Below are 24,227 nucleotides of genomic sequence, written 5' to 3'. Positions count from 1 at the left end.
CTCATGGGAGAGAGAGCAGGGTGGATGGAAGAAAGGATTCACAGAACTTCTCAGAGCCTCCTTGAAAGAATGAACTCCTTGGGATCTCTGGCCGATGTTCACTCAATGTGGAGAAGGAGTATTCAGAAGGGCACTGAGAATCTCTAGTCCATGCTTCAGGAGAACAAAAAAGTGCAGAATAAAGAGCAAAAGGAAAGCACCAACTTCGAAACGATTCTGACAAGTATTCCCTGCCCTATCATTCCCTGGCAACATCTGCAGATCCCACAGTGGCCTCCGAACCCACAGAACCACAGAAGTAGCAAGTCTAAGGAGGACATGAGGGTAGCAAAACATCCCAAGGTACTACGTAGGAAGCAACAAAGAACATTTGACTTGGAGCCACAAAAGAGAAGTTAGGCCAGGTGGCCCAGAGGTGGGTTTCTTTAGAGGAAAGGAGAGTGTGCTGAGGCTTAAGAGTCCAATAGCTAAAAGCACCTCAAGTTTGTGATTTACTCTGCCAGCGATAAACTTTAGTGAATGACTAGAATCTTAGGTGTGCAGATATCCAAGAAGTTTGTAGGGCTGGAGGAGGTTACAGAGACAAGCTATCTGAAAACAGGGATGAAGGTTTTGAAATCGACATAGTGCTTACCCAGGAGCCTACAGGGCTGATGGTGTGCAAGGCTGATCATTTTTTTATGATTGTGACTTAGGTAGCCATTCAGCCCATCGAGTCTATGCTAGCTGTCAGAGCAAACCCATAATTCCCATTGGAGACGCAAGAGACTGCAGATGCTGGAATCTGGAGCAACAAACAATCTGCTGGAGGAACTCAGCGGGTCGAGCGGCATCTGTGGGAGGAAAGGAATTGTCGACGTTTCAGGTCAAAACCCAATGCCAGGTCTTGACCTGAAATGTTGACAATTTCTTCCCTCCCACAGATGTTGCCTGACCCGCTGAGTTCCTCCAGCAGATTGTTTGTTGCTCCATTGTTCCCATTCCCCCACTTATTTCCTGGTAAATTATTCTCTCTCCCAAGCTCACCAATTCCCCTGATCTTCCCTACCACCCATCTACACCAGGGGCAATTTACAGTGGCCAATTAACCTACCAACCATCATATCTTTGGGATGTGGGAGGAAACCCGAGCATCTGGAGGAAACCCACTTAGTCACAGAGAGAACCTGCAAACTCCACACAGACAGCACCAGAGTTCAGGGCTCAACCTGATGCAAGTTAAACACTGCTTCAAGAAATGTCCCCTTCCTCCAAACTATTTTCCTCTCAACTACCTGTCGAATTACTATCCAATAATAATCCTAGATACCAGGGAAAGTGAATCAAAAACTAGAGGGCATAGGTTTAAGGTGACAGGGGAAAGACTTACAAGTGAGCTGTGGGGCAACTTCTTCATGCAGAGGGTGGTGTGTTTATGAACGGGCTGCCAGAGAAAGTGGCTGAGGGAGATACAACAACAACTTTTAAAAGACAGGTGCATGATAGGAAAGGTTAATAGGGATATGAGCCAAAGGACTAGCTTAGATGGGCATCTTGGTCGGCATGGACAAGCTGAGCTGAAGGGCCTGTTTCCGTGCTATATTATGTTATGACTCCATACTGTAACACCAAGGGTAGGCAGTGAGCTTAATAGATTAATTAATAATATGCATATCCTTAGTAAAGGTGGTAATGAATGCACACACACACTTGTGCTGTGTTCCACTTACCTCCCAGGTCAGACAGAGTCGGCTGACTGCAGCATTGCACAGGCCCATAACGATGGCAAAGAACGAGAACAGGTTCTGCTTCTCCTTACAGCTGCAAGAGGGAGGAACCATTAGGATTGCCACAAATCACAGGGGGAGCGATATTTCACCAGGTTCAAGGACAGCTACTTCCCTTCAACCATTCGGTTCTTGAACCAACCTGCACAACCCTAATCACTACTGCAGTTCAGCAACACCATGACCACTTCAACCACTTTGCACTACAATGGACTTTGTTTTTTTGTGTTCTTTTTTTGTAAAAATTGTGCATAATTTATGTTTAATTTGTTTTTCTTGTGAATGTTGTGTCTCTGATGTTATGTGCCTGTGATGCTGCTGCAAGCAAGTTTTTCATTGCACCTGTGCATACGTGTACTTGAGCATCTGACAATAAACTTGACTTTGCCTTGCATTACAAGCGTGTTTTCTTGCATGTTTTAAGTCCAGCAAAAACAATGTGTGCTTTACATAGGGCGGCTTATGGAACATCCCAAGGTGACCCGTGGAAAGGAGCAGAGGGATTGGGAGATATAACAAAAGTATGGGTTTTGTGACAGTATTTAAAAGGTTTGAGGTGGTAAAGTCTGAGGTTAGAAGCAGTAGAGACTGGAAGTATGGGCCTCACTAATAGGTCCATGGGCGTGCTCAACAAAACTTTTACGCAGCACCTTTCATGCTTTCCAGAAGTTCTGGGGGGAAGAACACTTGTGAAGGTCCCCAGTCCAAAACTGTTCTGAAAGGTCATCGACCTGAAACATTAACTCTGTTTCTCTCTCCGCAGATGCTGTCTGACCTGCTGAGTGTTTGCAGCATTTTCTGTTGTTATCTTAAGATGAGTGGCAGAGAAAACTTAAGAGCCCAATGGCAAAATGTAGATTTCAATGGAATGAGGCAGCAGAGATTGGGACTGAGATTGGCTGAGGTCTGGGCACAAGGGATGTGCAGGGGTCATAATCAACCAAGGTGGTCCTAAAAGTTTCCATGGCACTGACAGACACACAGGGCTGTCCTCCACAGTATTCCAGCAACAATCAGCTGGAGCAGCTGAGATAAGGGCTGGTGATTAGGATAAAGCAGTAGAAACATCTAACTCAGTCTTCTTGTAATCAGAAATGACCCCCCATGAACAATCTAAATGTTTTGCAGAGATTGCGCATGATAATCGGAGCTTTCAACTCCAAATGAACTATCTGATATTCCAGTTTGTAGACAACCCTGCAGGCACTGATCTCCAGCACTGGCGTGGAGGAGAATTGAACAGCTGAACTCTGAAGATAACATGCAGGCCTTTTGTAAGTGGTTGCACGCTTCTGCTGCACGAGTCACAGCCTGCACTCACCGAGTGAAGCCAGCAGCTGCAGAGCTGAGACAATATCACTTCAGCAGATAACCTGGATGTTGATGATTGTGGAACCTTGCTGTGCACATACTGGCTGCCGTACTTCCTGTATTCCAGAAGTGACGACACTTCAAATATGCTTTGTGGGCTGTGACAGACTCTGGGATGCCGTCAGGTCATGAAATTCGCTGTGGAAAAGCAAGCTCTGTCTTCAAGCTGCAGAGACGCAGGTTGGAACAGGAGCACGTGTAGAGGGGGAATGGGACCTTCAGGGGTAACTCCCTGCCCCCACTAAATATTAAGCACACAAAGGATGCACAAGTGTTTGGGCATCTGTGTGAACGTGTGCTCAGTGTATCCTTCCAAAACCAGACGGACTTAATTTCCTGCAGACACCCCTTCACTGAAGCAGAACTCCAAAAGATGCAAGGACTACGGCTGGGATCCAGCAAGAGTTATGATGATCGGGTACCGCGAGATACTGTGCATTTGGGAGTAACCGTGGCCCTCCTAGCAGTTGTTCGTCCTCATGGCAGGGACTTGGCCAATCCACTGGTACTGAAGAATGGTGGGCAGGGTGTGAACAAGGTCCCGGACCACACGAGAAGACTTGGAGGGAGGTTTCCTTTAAAAGTATGTTTACATCTGTAAAAGGCGCTTGTAAACCTTTGGGATATCTGAACCAGTGAACTTCAAAAGACAAAATGCAGGCTTGGTTCTGGAAGTGGCTGCATGTTTTCACCCTGTGATTCACTGCTGCTGTTCACTAGGTGGAGTCAGTAATCCCAGGAGTTAAGGCAACACCCTTTAAATTTCTGGGAACGCCTTTATGTTCACGTTGGTCTGAGGCTGAAACCTCTAATTACCTTGTGTGATCTGCATGATAAATTGTCTGCTTTTGGAAGCAAATACCTGATTATTACAGGACTGTGTTGAGAGTGCCTCATCATAAACAGCACCCTTTTACCTTGATCTTCCAGCTCAATCACTGATAAGGGTGATCTTTAATCATCTGCACTACATTTTTCCTCTTTCCCTCCTTTCCAAACTTGTTCTGGCCAATCTTGTATCCCATCTATTCTTGGCCTCTTGTTTTATGCACTCTCAGTGTGTGGATGTGACTGGTATGGGCAGCCAGTATTGTTCATCCTATTAACCTTGAGAAGAGGGCACTGGAAACCCCTCCTGAATCGGTGTGGTCCTGGCGATGAAGGTTGCCCACAGGGTATTCGGGAGGGGGTTTCAGAACTCTGACCCAACAATGATGAAATTAAAGTCATACATCTCCAGGCTAGGATATTGTGTGACTCGGCCTTCAAAGACTATACTCCATGAGTGACATCACTGCTATGCAGGACACCCTCACTCATTCTCACAGACTCCCAAGGTCAATGGATAGCAATCTGGAGTGAGAACCTTGGCTGACTGGGGCAACTTTATCCTGCCAGCTGTAATGAGGTAAAGAGATTTACATTTATAGTGTGCCTAGGATCCAACGCCAAGCACTTTACAGTCAATGAATTGCTTTCCAGGTGTTGTCAGCATTGCTAGGTAACTAATCGTGGTAGTTTATTTATTCACAACTAATATCCCACAGATAGCAAAGAGCTAAGCAACTTGTTGATCCCTTTCAAACAGTGTCATCTAAGGGATGAATGTGGACCAGGGCATTCGGGGGAGCTTGCTGATAAGGTGTGTTGTGGTCTTCTGTGCTCACTAAAGGAAGGGTGGGGAATCTCATGAGAAAGAGGCATGTCCAGCAATGTAATGCCACATTCTGCCCTGCAGTGAAGCATCAGCTTGTACACAGATTGTAGGTCTGTAGATTATAGGATTGTAGACAGATTATAGGTCTGAAACATGCCTCAAACCCAAAACATAGAACAGAATAGCACAGGAACAGGCCCTCCGGCCCACAGTGTTTGCGCTGAACATGATGCCTCAAGAAGGCGGTGTCCATCACTAAGGACCGTCACCATCCAGGTCATGCCCTCTTCTCATTGCTACGATCGGGGAGGAGGTACAGGAGCCTGAAGACCCACACTTAACAATTCAGAAACAGCTTCTTCCGCTCCGTCATCAGATTTCTGAACGGTCCATGAACCCATGAACTCTACTTCATCATTCCTTTTTGGCACTTTTTTGTAATTTATAGTAATTTTTATGTCATTGTGCTGTACTGCTGCCACAAAACAACAAATTCCATGACAGTGATAATAAATCTGATTCTGATTCAAATTAAACTAAATCTCTTCTGCCTGTACACGATCCATATCCCTCCATTTCCTGCATATTCAGGTGTCAAAACCTTTTGATTCAGAAACAAGAAAGTTTTGCCAGTGAGCCAAACCAACACCAACTCGGCCCAGGCACCAGATGGAGAGTGATTCTTGGTCTGAGTGTTCTGGCGTCGTTACAATTTCCAGATTTCCTTGTTCCCACCCTCATGGACCTTGCCCTATAATTCCAGACATGAGCACTTACAGAGCAGCCATGTTGATGAAGGTTTTGAGAAGCTGCACCCGTTTTCCCAGACGTTCACACATCAGAATCTCCGTGGCGACCCAGTGCTGCACCTCGCTACACCGCTGTAGCACCAGCTCCAGATTTGCTGTCCGCCTCCGAATGCTCTCGTTCCGGAAGACGTAGTGGATCAATTCCAGCTGGGAGACAATTGGAAGTCATAGAGGAGAAAGTTACACAGCTTACAGCACTGAAAGAGGCCATTCAGCCCAAGTGGTCTGTGCTAGTGCATGTATGCCATCCTGCTTCACTTCACCCTAACAGTCTGTTCCCTTCTCTGTGATGTGTTTACCCAGATTCCCTTTAACTGCAGCAGAGTTATTTGCCTTGACCACTCTTTTTGATTGTGAGTTCCACGAAAACTAAGATATCTTTATTAGTCACATGTACATCGAAACACACAGTGAAATGCATTTTTTGCGTAGAGTGTTCTGGGCGGCAGCCCGCAAGTACCGCCACGCTTCTGGCACCAACATAGCATGCCCGCAACTTCCTAATCCATATGTCTTTGGAATGTGGGAGGAAACCGGAGCACCCGGAGGAAACCCATGCAGATACGGGGAGAACGTACAAACTCCTTACAGACAATGGTCGGAATTGAACCCGGTTCACTGGCACTGTAAAGCGTTACGCTAACCGCTACACTACCATGCCTGCCCCCTTCAGTGACTCTGCCTCGGGAAGGCAGCCAACATAATCAAGGACCCCTCCCACCCCAGTCATTCTCTCTTCTCCCCCCTTCCATTGGGCAGAAGATACAAAAGCTTGAGAACACGTACCACCAGGCTCAAGAACAGCTTCTATCCCATTGTTATCAGACTCTTGAGCAGACCTCTTAAATGACAAACATGAACCCCTGATCTCTCAATCTACCTTGTCATGGCCCTTGCACCTTATTTGTCTACCTGCACTACACCTTCTCTGTAACTGTAACACTATCGTCTGCATTGTTTTTTTTCCATTTGCACTAACTCGATGTACTTTTGTATGGAATGATCTGTCTGGACGGCACACAAACAAAAGCTTTACACTGTATCTCGGTACATGTGACAATAATAAACCAATTACCATGTTCTAGCTACCCTCTGGGCAGAGTTACAGTGCACGGTAGTCTAGTGGTTAGCGTAACGCTATTACAGCGCCAGCGACCCGGGTTCAATTCCGGTCGCTGTCTGAAAGGAGTTTGTACGTTTTGGGCAGGCGCGGTAGTGTAGTGGTTAGCGTAATGCTTTACAGCACCAGCAACCCGGGCTCAAATCAGCCGCTGTCTGTAAGGAGTTTGTATGTTCTCCCCGTGTCTGTGTGGGTTTCCTTCTGGTGCTCCCAGTTTCCTCCCACATTCCAAAGACATACAGGTTAGGAAGTTGTGGGCGTGCTATGTTGGCGCCGGAATAGTGGCGACACTTGTGGGCTGCCCCCAGAACACTATGCAAGAAGACGTATTTCACTGTGTGTTTCAATGTACATGTGACTAATAAAGATATCTCATCTTATGAGGTTTCTTTTGAACTCATTGCTGGATGTATGAGGGATTATCGTGCGAATCGTAGGATCACACAAATGTACGAGCAAAAAATAAACTGCTGGAAGAACTCAGCAAGTCGAGCAGCACCTGTGGAGGCAAAGGGATGGTCAACATTTTGGGTCAAAACCCCGCATTAGTCCTGATACAAGGTCTCGACTCGAAGTGTTTGACCATTCCTTTGCCTCCACAGATGTTGCCTGACCTACTGAGTTCTTCCAGTAGTTTATTTTTTGCCTCAGATTTCAGCGTCTGCAGTCTCTTGTGTCTTTCCACTAATGTATGGACTGTTCTCTCCACCCTGTTGTAACCAAGTGTCAGCCTGGAGGGCAAAATATTGCTTCAATGCCAGGTTATTCTTAAGGATTTTTATAGGAGTAAAAAAGAAATGTTGTGGAAACAGCACATCTCGCCTCCTGAAGTGGAAACAGCATCATAGATTAAAGTAAGGCTGGAGTGGAAGAGACTTAATGCTTTAGGATGAGCACTGTGCACACTCAGCCGTGAAAGGTCTATCTGGTGTCTCACCCACCCCCATGGCCTCATGCTGAGAACAGTGGCTATTTCCGTGGACTTGTGCAACGTATGCTTTAACCTCCAGCACTGCAGCAGCTAATGAAGGAATCAGCGGCAGTAAAGAGGCTGGAACAACCCAAAATGTTTCCAGGGTGCGGAAGTACAGGGTATCGCACTTCAAAGTAAAAAGTACCATAATATGCAGAGTACAAGTGACAACTATGTGTAAATTTCACCAATCCAGTTTTTCTCGGGACCTCGATTTTAGGCAACATCGGAAGAGTAATTGGAAAGGGGAAGTGAATCTGTACAAGGTACCTGCAGTCTGATATCAGGGGGTGAATAGCAGTGTATAAAAGGCATGGGGTAGAAATGTCAAATACTAGAGGGCATAGCTTTAAGGTGAGAAGGGGATGGGATTTAAGAGGCAAGTTTTCTTTTCACACAGAGAGCGGTAGGTCCCTGGAACACACTGCCAGGGAAAGCAGGTAAAATAGCAACGTTGAAGAGGCACTTGGACATGAACAGGCAGAGAATTGAGAGATATAGGCTACGTGCAGGCAGATGGGATTAGTTAAAATTGGCATCATAGTTGGCAGAGGCACTGCAGGCCAAAAGGTCTGTTCTTCTTATGTTCTATGTTCTATAAATTGTCTGGCTGGTCAGAAATGCATTGTTATAGTGGGAGTGCAGAGGTCAGTACAGTAGTTGATGGCAGGAGATCTGACAGCTGAGACTACAGAATGGGCTGCTTCCTGAACCCTGGACCTTCAGGGTGATCCCTGGACTGTTAGGGTAATCCTACGATTCACATGATAATCCCTCATACATCCAGCAGTGAGTTCAAGAGAAACCTCTGCCTAGAGAGTAGAAACCACATGGTAATTGGTTTATTATTGTCATATGTACCGAGATACAGTGAAAAGCTTTTGTTTGCGTGCCATCCAGACAGATCATTCCATACAAAAGGGTTCTTCCCAGGACCCTGAAGAAGGGTCCTGACCCAAAACATTGACCGCCTGCTTTTCTCCACGGATGCTGCCTGGCCTGCTGAGTTTCTCCAACGTCATCGTGTTTTTCATCTACATTCCAGCATTTGCAGTCATTTGTTTCTCTAGAATGGGCTGGTGTTGTCCCAGCTGATGTTGTGACCCACAGTTTGGGAAGACCTACCAGTATGCACACTAGTGTATAGGTTACCCACAGCCTTTAAGACCCTTTCAAAACCTGCCTAGAAAATTGACTTATACACCATATTTTATGCTACCAGTGCCAGCATTTCTGATTTCCCTTAATGCAGTTTCTAATAACCAATATCATAAGATGATGCTTGAAAATTGACAGGAGGCGTTCAGGGCTACTGACCTCGTGGACACAATTTAAAAGCTCCCAGTCAAATGCTGTGATCTGATTGGCCATTTCCACCATGTTCGTTTCATTGATTTCTGGGCCTTCGTGGGAGAGACGCTCAACAGCCGGAGGGGGGACCTGAGAATCGAGAGAGAAACAACAGTCAGCTTTGCACAGGAGCTGTATTTCCAAATCACTTTATATCGATCCCAATATAATCCAGAATGCCAACATTTTAGCTTCTGAAATTATAAGAGCAAAATCTTGATATGGCAGATCAAGATCCATTGTTAATGCTTGGGATTTTCTTGGTGTTTGTTGGCTATGAGCTGTTATTTCAGTTTATTTGCTGGATTAGACAATGAATTTAATGCAAAAACTAAAAAAGATCCCAAAATGTGCTACAATCACTGGATTACCTTTGAAATGTGCTTATTGTGGTTACATAGGTAAATAGAACGGGCAAATACAGCACAGTATGTCCCACTAAAGGCAAATTAATGGATTGCTAGAAAGTCTAGTTTTGACAGTTGATTGAGGGAGTAAATTTGGCCAGAACATTAGGAGATATCCCTAGTCTTCTCAAATCAGATTAGTTTATTGTCATATACAGCAGGGTGCAATGAGGTTCCTTGCTCGCGTAAAGCTCACAGAGTAAACAGTGTACATGGTAATGATAAATCTAACAATAAATACAGCAATGAATGCAAAACAACAGAATGGTGCAAAGACAGTAGTGCAAAAAGAAATGCGGAAGTGACAATAATGGAATAACCGAGGGAGAATTAAGAGACTGAGAATGAGGCAGCACCACCAGGCACTTCTTCGAATAATCCCATGGGATCACTTTAATCCACCTGAATCGGCAGGTAAGACACTGATCTAATACCTCAATGAAGTCGAGACAACATCCCAAAGTCCTGCAGTGAGGAGTTGGAAGTTGTTGGTTGGGGGAAGAATGCTGCTAATTGGTCCAAGATGACACTTAGTCAGAAAGATCAGTTGTCTACTTCTGTCCTTTCCATTCCAGTGATTAACAGGCATCAAAACAAATTCAATAAATCATTAATGTAATTTCCATGGTTGCAAGTGTCCACTGCTCAATGTGATTAGCTCAGGCTGCAGCAGCAGAACAGGCTCAATGGTGCCACCTGCTGTAAGGGGATTCTAGTGCAGCAAATATAACTACAGGATCATTTTTGTTCTTGAAATTTGGAAAGCCATTTGCTACATTCTTTTTGAACTTCCAATTACAGCAAGTAAATCAATCAGCAACTAACAATAATATTCTGTTGTAAAACATTCTTCATTTATTCAAGTGCTTTAACTTAAAACACCTTTTGTGTTGGATTTCTTGCTTCCTTATTAAAGAATAGTGGGGCAGTTTTGTGGGACTGTGGAGTCCCCAGCAGTGACAAGGACAGGAGCAGAGCTGGGCACCACTCCACAGCCTCAGGTTCTCTCCCCCATTTGGCATTGACAATACTCCAGGTTGGGAGCACAGCCTTGGGGAAATAAATTCCCTTATTCCTACCAAACTGTTTACAGTATTTAGTTCTTGTTTGAAGTGCTAATCATTGGAGGTTACATTTAAAAAATACACATACAAATTGAAATGTATTCAGAAAATATTGGAAATGTAATACACTGGCGTTTGAAAATGTTACCATTTCTCTCACAGAGTGTATTAAATAGCCGAGTATAGTTCCCGTTCCCACTTCACTGTGTGTAAATGTTCACAGACCTTCTAGCCCTGCTACCCTGGTGCCTTTGAGCAATCTGTTCTGGCTTAACATTATCTGTTAAGCAACTCTTTACACTCTACAGGTGTTTTGGGGGACTATCACCATGACAATTAGTTAAAGTATTGGGATTGAACACAGCAGTTGGAGTCCATTTTGTCCACAGCAACTTGTTGATAAGATTTTCCAATTAGTTCCATTCATCTTGTCATTGCCTACAGCAATCTTTTCTTTTTCAACTAAATATCCAATTTTGAAGGTTACGAATGAATACTTCAGGCAGCATATTTCCAGACCATAACATCTCATTGCACTAAAATTAATTTTCTCATCTCTCTCTGGTTCTTTAACTGAGGCCTCACCAGTCATTTATGGATATGGGATAATGTCAAAGGACATTATCATGGGATAGTGTCACACAGAAGGTGTCCCATTATATCTGTACCTGTTCCTTTAATGACTGATCCATTTAGCCCCAGTGCCTTGTTTTTTCCCTATAACTTATGCTAGGTTGCAAATAGTAACTTTTTTTCATGTATTGCTAATATGGAAAGGTAAATCAAGATTGCACTTTTTAAAAGAAGTAAAAGTGATGGAAAGAGAAGGGAGTTTAAAATTAATTAAAACGTTTTGGTAAATGGCACAAATTTGCAATGCCATTTTTGCAAACTTGAATATTTCTTTAACTGGAAGGAAAGAGACTGCTTGTTGCACTAGCATGCAGTGGCATGCGTGACTGCCACATGGGGTGCAGTGATTGGCAGCACCAGGCAGCAGTGAAGTCTGCACGATAATCTGACACTGTTGTCTCTGGAAATTGAGGTTGGGCATCAATAAGACAATTAGAGCAGCAGTTGATGAGGTGATTAATTATGTCTTTTTATATTAATTAAAACTGGGGCTGGGGAATAGCCTTAATAATTAAGGCTTCTAAAAGGAGCTTGCTGTACACTTGCTGATTAATTAGGTAAACATAATTGGAGTGCCTTTGATAAAAATGCAGAATATGAGTAATAGGAGCAGGAGTTGTCTATTTGGCCCTTTCGAGCTTGTTCTGCCATTCAATGAGATCACGGCAGATCTGATCTTGGCCACAGCTCCACTTTTCTGTCTGTTCCAATGAGCCCTGGCTCCCCAATAGTCCAAACACAACTGACTCAGCCGTGAATACATTCGGTTACTCAGCCCCCCTGGCTCTCTGAAGACTTGTGACACTAGGGAAAATAAATTCTTCCTCATCTCTATCTTAAATGCGTGATTTCTTATTTTGAACCTCCCCCAGATGCTAGGTTCAGTCATAGTGGGAACTTACTCACTGCATCTACCCTGGCTACCCCCCTCAAAACCTAGAGCAACAAAAAAATCTGCTGGAGGGACTCAATGGGTTGAGCAGCATTTGTGGAGGGGAAAGGAATTGTTCTGATTCAGGGATTCGACCCCCTCCACGGATGCTGCTTGACCCACTGAGTTCCTCCAGCAGATTGGAGCATGGAACAGTACAGCAGAGGAACAGGCCCTTCGGCCCACAATGTCTGCACTGAACACGATGCTGAAGTAAACTAAATCCCTTCTGCCTGCAAACGATTCATATCCCTGCATATTCATGTGTCTATCTCAAAGCCTCTTGAATGCCACTATTTTACCTGCTTCCACCACTACCCCAGCAGCCTGTTCCAAGCACCTATCACTCTGTGTAAAAAAAAACTGGCCATGCACATCTCCTTTAAACTTTCCCCCTCTGACCTTAAATGCGTGCCCTCTAGTACTTGATATTTGTACCCTGGGGAAAAGTCTCAGACTGTCTACAGATTGTTTGTTGATCCAGATTCCAGTGTCTCCAGTCTCTTGTGGCCCCCTCAAAACCTTTTATATTCCAATAAGATGACCTGTTATTATTCTAAACTCCAACCAGTATTGGCTCAGTTGCTCTAAATAAAACAACCCCTTCAAACTAGGAATCAATAATGAACTGCTTCCAATGCGAGTCCCTCCTTAAATAAGGAGACCAAAATTGCCTGTCCAGGTGTGGTCTCACCAGAGCCCCGTCCATCTATCTCACAATAAAGGACAACATTCCATATGTAAATGAAAATCATAAAATTGCAAATGTTGGACACCTCAAATAAAGACAGAAAGTACTGGAAACACTCAGAAGGTCAAGCAGCATGTATGGAAAGAGAAACAGAGTTATTATTTCAGATTGAAGATCTGTTTCCTAGTTCTGCCAAGGGTCTTCAGCCTGAAACATTAATTCACTTCTCTTTACACAGACGCCAACTGACATGCTGAGTGTTTCCAGCATTCTGTTTTTATGGTAATTTATTTGCATTCCTACCTGTAATTAAGAAGCAATTCGAAGTGTTTTGTGCAAGTCCTAGTAAAAAAAGTATCAGTTGCATCAGACTATTTCCTTTGCCTTATCCCATGACTTTAATTAATTTGTTAAAATGCTGGTCATTTTATATTACCCATAAGGATCTGGCTATTACAGTGGGAGAAGTTATTTTTAAACCTATTCTGGTTTGAAGCAATTATTTTTTTGTTTTTTTCTGAGCATCCTGGAGGCACTGATTCATGCTGGTTACAGCACAGAAGAGGCTGCCACACCACAGTATCTTGCTCAATTGCCCTTCGAGTGATACGCGATATTCAACAGTGAGTGTTGGCTGCAGGAGCGTCAAAGCAAGGCTGATTTTGCCCTGAGTTACAAGACTCTGGGTTCAAGTTGCACAGAGCACAATTGTCTAGGCTAATGCTCCAGTGAAGTGCAGCACTCCCTCAGTACTACCAACATATCATCTTTAGGATAAACTATTTAACCAACACCATGTCAGCCCTCTTCAATGAGTGGAAAAAATTGCATGGCCTCATTTCAAAGAATGGCAGAGGAATTCACCCTGTTGTCCTGGATAATACATGACCCTTAGTAAAGCAGATTGCCTGGACATAATCTCAATCCCATGATTGGGATCTCGCTGTGAATAAATTACTTCTGCCTTTCCCACATTCCAACAGTGACTACAGTTTAAAAAGTACCTTGTTCACTGTGAAGCAATTTGGGACATATGGAAACCTGTAAAAGTGCAGATCTTTTTCCACCAGATCTTCACTTCCCAAAAAAACTTTAATTTATACAATGTCTTTTACTGTAACACGATTTCCCAAGCCACCAAACAGATGGTAACAGAACTGGTTTTGTTTTTACTTCTTTCTGTCTTGAAGGTGCTGAGAATAATTGTGATATTTTACTTTTGTTCAGGCTGACATTAACCAACTCAGAGACACGAGAGACTGCAGATGCTAGAATCTACAGATGCTGTCTCGAGATAAATGGCCGTGGAAGCTACCGGCTTAGACTTTCAATTGACCTACCAGTGACCTTCAGGCAAGAGAAATCACCACCATCACTGGACAGCAGATGGGGCAGGGGCATCAGCTGATGGTTTTTCCTCCTTAACCTGATAGAAGTTCATACTAATTCTTTTACCCCCTCACAATGAACACCACAGTCCCATGGGATGACCACTCGGTTCCAGAAGAATCACTTGAAAAATGATGACACAAGGACTGCAGATGCTGAGTCAACAAATGATCTGCTGGAGGAACTCAGCAGGTTGAGCAGCATCTGCAGGGGGGGAAAGGAATTGCTGACGTTTCGGGTTGAAACCCTGCATCAGGACTGAGAGTGGGGAGAGGAGGTAGCTGGTATAAAGAGGAGATGGTGAATGGTGAGACAGGGGCCAGAGGTGACTGGCGGACTGAGGGAGGGGCAGGGTGAAGGATGACGGACAGATCGAGCCAGGTAGGGAGGGCGAGGGGTGGAGTTGGGAGATAGAGGCAGGTGGATGATGGGTGAAGGCGGACAGAAAAAAAAGAGGAAGATCAAGCCAGGAGGGGAGAAGGGAGGGTGAGGATGTTTAACTAACTCTGAGCAGACAAAGGTATGAACCAATAAACAATTGTTGGAGGAACTCAGCAGGTTGAGCAGCATCTGGGGGGGTGGGAAGGAATTATTGACGTTTCGTCGAAACCCTGCATCAGAGTGCTGATGCAGGACTTCGACCCAAAACACCGACAATTCCTCCCCCCCACCACAGACGCTGAGTTCCTTCAGCAGATTGTTTGTTGCTCTAGATTCCAGCATCTGTAGTCTCTTGTGTCTCCAAGGGACGAACCACCTGCTTTGGGATTAAATGCTTCTGCCTTAACTCAACAACTTATTTGTGGAAACACACAGGAAGTCAAACATATCAGCGTAATGAAAAATATTCTCTAAACAGCAACTTCCTGACAAATAAATAATTTAATTTCTTAATAGAAATGAATGACTTCTGAACCACCTCCTGGCTAGTGTTGGGTTATCACTCAGTACTCCAACCTAGTATAGTTTATTATGAATAAATAGGTTAGGAACAGCAGTGATATCTACTCATGGGCTAATAAATAGTGATGTTGCCTGGCATAAGGTGGGAAGTTGGCTGGCATTGGTGGTCATGATTTGAAGTATTGATTTGTGTAGCCCTGTGTTCATTATCAATATATTTAGATTAATATTAAATATCGAACTGAACTGGAAGTTCATCCCCTATTGAAAACATTACATGGGGGGTACTCAGGGTACCTACACCAGTTTGTTCCAGTGATGTTAGGAGAAGTTCTCCATTGGCATTTGTCTTGCTAGTTTTTGTTCACATAAGTAATGCAATTTGTCGTCTCATCCCCACATTAACCATATTGCATGCACCACCGCAAACAAACCTGCGCAATGTGATCTCGTGATGGGACCTCTTAAAGTGTAATGCGCCAGTGCAGCTCATTCCATGCCTTGAGTTGGAAAAGTTCCAAGGCAGACCTGGGAGTGGGGACATTTGCTTCTCCACTGATGATTTCTTGGTCTTGGTGGCCGAGGTGGGCACCAAAGAGAGAATCAGGATTCTTGGCACTACTCCAAGTATAGAAAAAGCCTCCCCTTGAATGATGGACAGGAACCTATACTATTGTTTTACCTGAGCTGACATCTGTTCCAAGAGGTTCCCCACCAAAGACACAAGTTCTGATGCAGAGTCTCAACCTGATGTATTGACTTGTACCTGTTAACTCCACAGATGCTGCTTGACCCACTGAGTTCCTCCAGCATCTGTTTTTTGTACCAGATTCCAGTATCTGTCGTCTCTTTTGTCTTATAAATAATGGAATAGAGAGATGGGGCCTGATTCTTTCTGCTGGGGTCCACATTTCTGAGTGTGGTGCACACTATTGCTGTGTAATGTATGCACATCGCAGCATGTTGACAGTGACATTAAACATGCATTGCACAGTGACAACACCAGCACCGTGTGCCTGACATCTTTCAGGCATCCGTGCATTACATGCGTGAAACTATACCATCCAAAGTTTCAATACTGTCCCTGTGCTTCAAAATCCCAATCACTTGTAGTGATCTTGTTCAACGAGCAAAAAACAAACTGCTGGAGGAGATTTTAGCATCTGCAGTCTCTTGTGTCTCCAGTCTTGTTCAAAAACTGAATTTAGCCCCTTTCTACATTAATGCTGGAAATAAACTGTTCCTTACTCTCCAATTTCAGTGGAAATACTTGATACACCCTGTCCTATGAACCTGACCCACTTCCTCCTCCTACAGCAGTGACAACCCCTGTAGGCAGGGAGCTTCCTAACCAAAGTAAAATATCTTGAGACACTTCATAGGAGTGTTAACAATTAAAACCGACATGGAACCACTTATTGAGATATGAGAAGTGATGAAAACCTGGGCATAAAATTACATTTTTGTTGAGTTCCCAAAGGAGGGGAGAAGGTTAAGGAGGGAATTCCAGAGCTTGGCAATTAAAGCATGCTGGAGCAATGGAATTCAGGGATGCACAAGCCAGGATCGTAGGAACACAAACATTTAGGAGAGTTGGAGAGATAGAAGAGGCAACACAGAACGGGAAGCGTCAGGTCATGGAGGGATTTCAAAACATGGATAAGAACTTAAATGTGACAGCAAGTTTCTGCCTCACCAGCGATTCCACAGACTCCTTTGTGCAGGCAAATAGATGAGTGTTAACACCCAAGGTCGTAAACACGGAATCTTCATCCAACCGAAACATTGTCTTTTCTGCGTATTGAAAACACAGTGTGAGCATCACATCGGAAAAACTGGCACAACCTTACTCAAGCAGGAGAGAATCGAGATGGAATTGCTTCTGAGATGGAATTGCTTCTCAGACTGTTACCGGCTGCACTTTAGTGTCGGTGAAAGAGAAATTATGGACACCTTTGAAATCTCTGCTTAGTTAACTGTTGCCCGTTTTGAGTTCAACCTCTCCCTGAAATTTAATTCCCATTTCATCAAAATCTGCTGAAACGTTCTGGTTTCTCAGCTGCAGTTACAATCCACCTGCTGAATTCTGCCCATTTTTTCTGCGAGTTTCAAAGAATTTTAACTCAGTAACATGGGGTTCTTGTGGCTTTTCATTTTATTGCTCTTGTTTACCTACTTACAGAGGAGACCATTCAGCTCATTGAGTTCATGCCGGCTACCAGCAGAGCAAACCCATGTCCAATTCCTCCACTTATTTCCCAGTAACCCTGCAATTCTCTCTCGCATTCCCATCAGCTCCCCTTGCCTTTTACCTGTTCTGGGTAATTTACAGTTGTCAGTTAACCTACCAGCATGTCTTTGGGACCTGGAAGGAAACCAGAGAACTGGGGGGAAATCCAGTGGTCACGGGGAGAATGTGCAAGCTCCATGCAGATATCACCAGAGGTCAGGATTGAACTCGCCTCTCTGGAGCTGTGAGGCAGCAGCACTAACTGCTACATCATTCTGCCATCCCAGTCGGCACTGTCGTTTCCCCTCCTAAGTTCAGAAAATACATTTTCCAAAATGTTCCATTTCCCTGCATTGTAATCAAGATTTATTCATTCATGGAACTCAACATATTACAATTTTTCAATCCACCGCTTTCTAATTTACAAAGCTTCAAGCACTCTAGTCTTAGCAGTTTTTGAGTTCCAGACCCAACTAGGATCTTGGCCACTTCTCTGCTGCATTGCGGAGAGAGCACTACTGTGCCATTTTAAGAGGAAGCACTGAAACCCACCCCTCCCCCACCATCTACTTTCTCAGCAGTGCTTGTAGAAGAGAAGATCATTTCTATCTGCTCCCACTCCCCTCAACAGAGGTAAGTGAACAAATGTTCTGGTCATTAGCTCATGCCTGATTGAGGAACATAGGGGCAGGAGGAGGCCATTCAGCCCTTTATTCCTGCTCTGTCAATCAGTGGGATCATGGCTGATGTGTTACCTTGGTGCTACTTTCCTGCACTGATCCTACATCCTGTGGTTCCCTTAATATCTAAAAATCTAAAAGTCATTGTACTCAGTGAGTGAGTCTCCACTGCCCTCTTGTTCCAAAAGTAAGGACATTTCTTCTCAACTCCATCCTGAATGAGTTTGCTGTGCACCGAGGGAAAGGAATTTTGTACGTAGCGCACAACAGGGTCTTACCGCCCGACGATCTTATAGCGACCAGCAGCAGGTTTTTGTGGACAGGCTCCTTTGACTCTTCTTCACAGTGCTGAAGCTTCTCGGCTACAGACAACACGATCTCCTGCACTGAGGCTGATAACCTGCTCTTGATGGTCACGTAGGAATGATCAGTCGCGTAGATACGGCAGAAAACTGGCAAGGGTTGGGTGGGGAGGAAGAAAGTGAAAAACAGTAGAACCTGGCACCATGGCAAATCAGAAACTGAGCTGAATAGACACTGCAGAGACTTTTCCTTCAGCAACCTGCTCTTGGCTTCTGGGAAATACTCAACAAATTCCACAAATGTTCCCGGCATCTCGTGCTGCACTTGGTTAAACTCCAGTTTTAGGTTAACCAGAATGTGCTTGCACTTCCAGAATAGTGCCTTCACTTTGCCAGCTGAGTGATTCCCTGTTGCTGGATTGGGATGCTCACAACTGATTGGCAGAAGGTCTGTGAAGTGGCTCTCTACCCAAGCAGCTTTCCCATACTGGGAGCTTTAGGAAGTTCAGTTAAACATAACCGCTCCTCCTAGTTTATCTTCTACCTTATTAGGCTGTGATATGCTTTTGAGCACAGTTGTTCATTTGGATTTTATCTTAAAATAAATTAATGCAACATAAGGATGTAGGAAACAACTTCTTTCAATCTCACACTATTTAAAAAATGCTCCACAAGTTTGATTTTTTTCTACCCGTTACGATTTACCCCTCCTCAGTCCACCGATCACCTACCAGCCCCTGTCTTGCCCCTTTCTCACCCTCACCTCCCCCTTCCTCTTTATACTGGCTATCTTCCCTCTCTACTCTCAGTCCCGATGCAGGATTTGGACCTAAAACATCGACAATTCCTTTCCTCACACCAATGCTGTTTGACCAGCTGAATTCCTCCAGCAGATTGTTTGTTGTTCCATTTCAATAAATCCACGTTGACTCTGCCCAGTCCTATTTCATTTTTTTCTAAGTGCTCTATCACCAGTTCTTCGTGAAAGATTCCAGCATCGTCCCTACTACTGATGTCAGACTAACTGGTCTGTAGCTCTAATTTCCTCTTTCCTTCCTATCTGAAATACTGGGGTATCATTTGTACCATAGTCTATATGAGTACATCTCATTGCTTTGATGAGAAGTTCAACAAAGCCCTCACCTGCTTTCCCAGGTCGATATAAAAGGTACCACAGCACAAGTTTAAAGAGTGGAGAACTCCATCTGGTGCTCTGGACAATACTTATACTTAAACCCTGATCTGAAATAGTTTACATAGACAGTCAGGTGGGACCTTGCTGTGTGCAAAGTGCTTGAAGATGCAAGGGTCCTTGTCATGGTTCATCCCCAGCAGCTACGTAACAGAGGATTCTCTGATCTACGGGCTGTTCCCGGGGACACACACAGAGACGGACATCAACTGCTGCTGGAAGGTCATCAACTCGGTGAAAGATGCCCTTTGGTCTGCCCGAAACTTGTTGGTCTTCCAGCACTGCGAGATGTCCGTAGGGGAATGCTGCCGACTGGTACATTCCAGGCTGCAGGAATACGTGCTGAGGGACGCACTGAAGCTGGGTGCAGCCAACGCAAGGGCTCGGTGGGGAAAGACTACAGTGTAGGGTTCTTATGCCACTCGAGAGGGAGGGGTGGGGTCAGGCAAGAAAGCCCCTTACATATTGTAAATACGGGACTGGGTAGCCCCCAGGGAGCCACACATGTGGCATCGGTGCTGTTTTTTATATAAAAAGGTAACACTAATGAATGATCTGTACAAGAATGGAAACGCTTGCACTGTTTTATGATTGTATATAGTTTGTCTTTTATTATGAACAAAGTTTATTTTGGAATAAAAAAAAAGTGCTTGCCATATTTCACACACTGCAACAGCAACTACACCTTTACTCCTTATCGCTGTAAAGTGGTTTGTGACATGAAAGGGACCATATGAATATATGCAACAAACCAACTGCTAGAAGAACTCAGCAGGTCTCCATATGAATATATCTCTCTGCTGTTATACAAAAACTATTCTGCTGCTGGTAGACTATTTCCAGGTGCCACACCTCTTGACTGAGTGCTTAGAAACCAGTTACGAAAGACTCATTCCGATAATGATGTTGAATCATCACCTGCACCTTCTTCGACACAATAGCCTAATGGCACACCCATTGTTCCCACATTCCTGACTCCCTACCTAAGTCAGTCCTACTTGGTTGCAGCCCAGTGAGAACCCGTTGTTATGGATGTGTTTCCGTGACAGGGAACACCCACTAATCACAGGTGTCTTCATTGTGATATTCTGCCTTGTTCCTTTCTCACATGGGTGGAAATGTGCCTGGTTCGGCTCAGGTGCGGCTTCACCTACAGCACCGAGGAAGAACTACTGACACTTACTCTCATCCGTCCCACGCAGAGGCTCCCTCTGCTGCAGGCAGATATCCGTGCGACTGAAGTGACGGAACAGAGGCTTAACCTGTTAGAGAAAGAATGCCAGAACATTAACATCCTCAACCAAGGGACAAAATTCCCACTGGGATTTTTCCCAATTTCCTGTACTAACACTGCTCTTTCCACTGCCTCTGTGATATAGGTAACTTGGAGAAATTCAAACACACAAGCCTTTATTAAACCTGCCAATGCAACTAGTCAGATTTTAAACAAAATCCAGATGAAACGTCTCAACTCGAAACGTCGACTGTCCATTTCCCTCCATGGATGCTGCCTGACCCGCTGAGTTCCTCCAGCAGTTTGTTTTTTTTTGTTTTTTGCTCCAGATTCCAGCATCTGCAGTCTCTTGCGTATCCTAATCAGATATTAAATTCAATAAATTGCTTCAGCTTAACTGTCCTTTCTATCAGAAATAACAAATAAATAATTTGTCGAGAAAAGCCCTGTGCTTATGGAGCTTGTGGTTGAAAGGCTATGTGAACACTGAAGGTTAGTACACCTGTTGGGGAGACCTTGCTCTCTAACTACTTTAATTCTTTTCTTGGCCTCCAAACCCCACGAGTTAGAGGAATGTTATGACGCAGATGGAGACCATTCAGCCCATTGTGTGTCTGCTGGGTTAAAGAAAACAGCCACTCAACCTCATCCTACTGTCCAGCACCAGATCTGTGGCCCTGCAGATCATGGCTCTTCAAGTGCGCACCCAGGCACTTTCTAAATGTGGTGAGAGTTCCTGCCTCTACCAGCCTTTCAAGCAGTGAAAAGATGTTTTCTCATCTCCCCTCTAAGCCTTCTACCTATTACTGTAATTCTATATCTGCTTGTTTTTGATCCCTCTGCCAAGAGAAATACGTCCTTACTATTTACTCTATTCAGGCCCTTCATAATTTTATACCCTTCAATCACATTTCCACTCAACCTCTTCTGTTTCAAAGACACATGCAATTTTTCCCCATGCTACAATTTCTTAGTCCTGGCGATATTGGCTAAATCTCCTCTGCACCCTCTCCAGTGCAATCACATTCTCCTTTTAGTATGGTGACTAGAACTGTAGACGATGCTGTAGTTGTTGTCTGACTGGTGTTTAACCTTCTTGCTTTTATACTCTGTGGCTTGGCTAATAAATAAGTGTATGCCTTTTTAACCACCTCATTGACCTGTCCCTGTACCTTTAAGGAGAGTTGAATGTACACTCAAAAATCCCTCTACTGCTCCACACCACTCAGTATCCGACCACATTTTCTCGTCTTATTCCATCAAAGGGCATAACTCGCATTAAAAGTATCTTTTGGACTAGCTGGAGGGATGTTGGTACTGGAAAATATAATCATTTCCATTTTGGACATCTTCTGTTCAGAGAGAGAACATGGTCACACTCCCTCAGCATTAATTCACTGCTGGCAGGAGGTGCTTACTTTCTCATGATGAGTCTTCTCATGGGTTCTCTGAAATGGAACTCCAAACTTGTGCCAACTTATGCAATGATTTTGTGCACCACTGGGTTCTCTTCCAACTCACTAAAAATAGAGCAAATGTAATGACTGATATCATGATGTTTAGAGCATCCTGATAGCCATTGCTACCCAATCAATAAACAAGTGGCAGTGAAGAGCTATAATAACATCTATGTATTGTTCACATGGTCTGGAAACTGACCTGAGACCACCCCCCCCAACCCCCCCCGCACCTCTTGAGACACAAGAGACAGCAGATGGTGGAATCTAGAGCAACAAACAATCTGCTGGAGGAACTCAGGGTCGAGCAGCACCTGTGGAGGGGAAGGAACTATAGACGTATTGAGTCGAAACCTTGCATTGGGACCAAGCCACATCTATTTCACATAAGCCATCAAAGCAAAGGAGGTCTTCAAGCTATTAGTCAAGGCTAGTTTTTGACACAGTCCCCAGTGTTTGACTCCTTAGTTTCCTCAATCCATCATTAGTTCGTACTGTTTCAGTGTTTATGGGGATTTGTAAAGCGAGGGGAGGATTTACCTGTTTTTTTCTCAAACAGCTGCAATCTTCAGGAGGCCTGCAAGAGAGTTGAATAAACAGCATTAAGGTTAGACCTGCAACATATTATAAGCAACTTCACAATGCATGATAGAGAAACCATTTGAGCACCTCGTGAACACCCACATTAAGTTGCTAACATTTAATAGTGCTAACAAAGTTTACCACTTCAACAATGCCAGAGGCAACTTATTTGTTCAATGTAGGCAGAAACCGTAATCTGTTCCGAAACATCACTTAAATCAGGTGCCATATAGGTGTCCCATGGTTGAGAGCACTGGAGGAAGCCAAACACCAACAAACACTTCTTGGAATATTCCCACAGTTGATCCTTTGGAAGAGTGGGCAGGGATTTTGTCCGAAGATGCAAAAAAAACTTACAAGAATAATTCTTGGGAATGAGGAATTTCAGCCACAAGGTTAGACTGGAGACTGAGGAGTTGTTCTCCTTGGAGCAAAGAACATTGTGGGGAGATTTAAGAGTGGTACAGTCTCATGGGTGGTCTAGATGGGGTAAATAGAGAGCTGTTCCATTAACAAATAGTTCAAAGACCAGGAGGTACAAGTTTAAAATTCTGGCCTAAAGATTCAATGGGGATGTGAGGAAATATTCTCCCCCATGAGGAGAGTGGTTGTGATCTAGAATTCACTCCCTTTTGGGGTGTGAGAAACTGTCAATCAGGGTCTTCAAAGGGAAATGAATTGGCATTAGAGCGAAATCATTTCAGGGGTACGGGGAAAAGAGCAAGGGGGATGAGGATGACAAACCAGCACTGACTTGATGGGCAAAATGGTCTTCTTTGGCAGAACAACTCTGTGACTTCTAGGAATGTGTCATTAACTTTGATTGAAGGTTTCAATGATCTGCTTCTAATCCCCAGACCACACATTCCCAGAGGTGTAGTCATCCTCATTGTCCCTGCCTCCTCATCTCAAGTGGATATTGAACACTTTTTCATAGAACATAGAACATTACAGCACAGTACAGGCCCTTCAGCCCACAATGTTGTGCCGACATTTTATCCTGCTTTAATATCTATCTAACCCTTTCCTCCTACATAGCCCCCCATTTCTCTATCAGTCATGTGTCTATCTAACAGTCTCTTAAATGTCCCTAATATATCTGCCCCCACAACCTCTGCAGGCAGTGCATTCCTGCACCCACCACTCTCTGTGTAAAAAACATACCCCTGATATCCCCCTTACATCTTCCTCCAATCACCTTAAAATTATGTCCCCTCGTGTTAGCCATTGTCGCCCTGGGAAAAAGTCTCTAACTGTCACCTCTCATCCTCTTTCTCGCCAAAGACAAAAGCCCTAGTTCACTCAACCTATCCTCATAAGACATGCTCTCCAATCCAGGCAGCATCCTGGTCAATCTCCTCTGCACCCTCTCCAAAGCTTCCACATCCTTCCTATAATGATGCGACCTGAACTGAACATAATACTCCAAGTGTGGTCCAACCAGAGTTCCATAGAGCTGCAACATCACCTCGCGGCTCTTGAACTC

General features: G+C 44.3%; 1 protein-coding gene across 1 annotated transcript in view; it reads right to left on the bottom strand.

Moving 5' to 3' along the window:
• rapgefl1 (Rap guanine nucleotide exchange factor (GEF)-like 1) overlaps positions 1-24,227 on the bottom strand; it is a 93,197-nt gene that overhangs the window by 9,686 nt on the left and 59,284 nt on the right. The window contains exons 7-13 of the mRNA XM_052038376.1: positions 22,700-22,736; positions 20,652-20,730; positions 18,253-18,426; positions 16,761-16,858; positions 9,014-9,136; positions 5,572-5,750; positions 1,710-1,800 (exon numbers count right to left, since the gene is read on the bottom strand). Of these exons, the coding sequence (XP_051894336.1) occupies positions 1,710-1,800; positions 5,572-5,750; positions 9,014-9,136; positions 16,761-16,858; positions 18,253-18,426; positions 20,652-20,730; positions 22,700-22,736 (781 nt within the window). The remainder of the gene's footprint in view (positions 1-1,709; positions 1,801-5,571; positions 5,751-9,013; positions 9,137-16,760; positions 16,859-18,252; positions 18,427-20,651; positions 20,731-22,699; positions 22,737-24,227) is intronic.

Source organism: Pristis pectinata, chromosome 25 (assembly GCF_009764475.1).
Source record: "Pristis pectinata isolate sPriPec2 chromosome 25, sPriPec2.1.pri, whole genome shotgun sequence".
Classification (NCBI taxonomy): domain Eukaryota; kingdom Metazoa; phylum Chordata; class Chondrichthyes; order Rhinopristiformes; family Pristidae; genus Pristis; species Pristis pectinata.
This window is presented reverse-complemented; position numbering and strand designations above follow the sequence as displayed.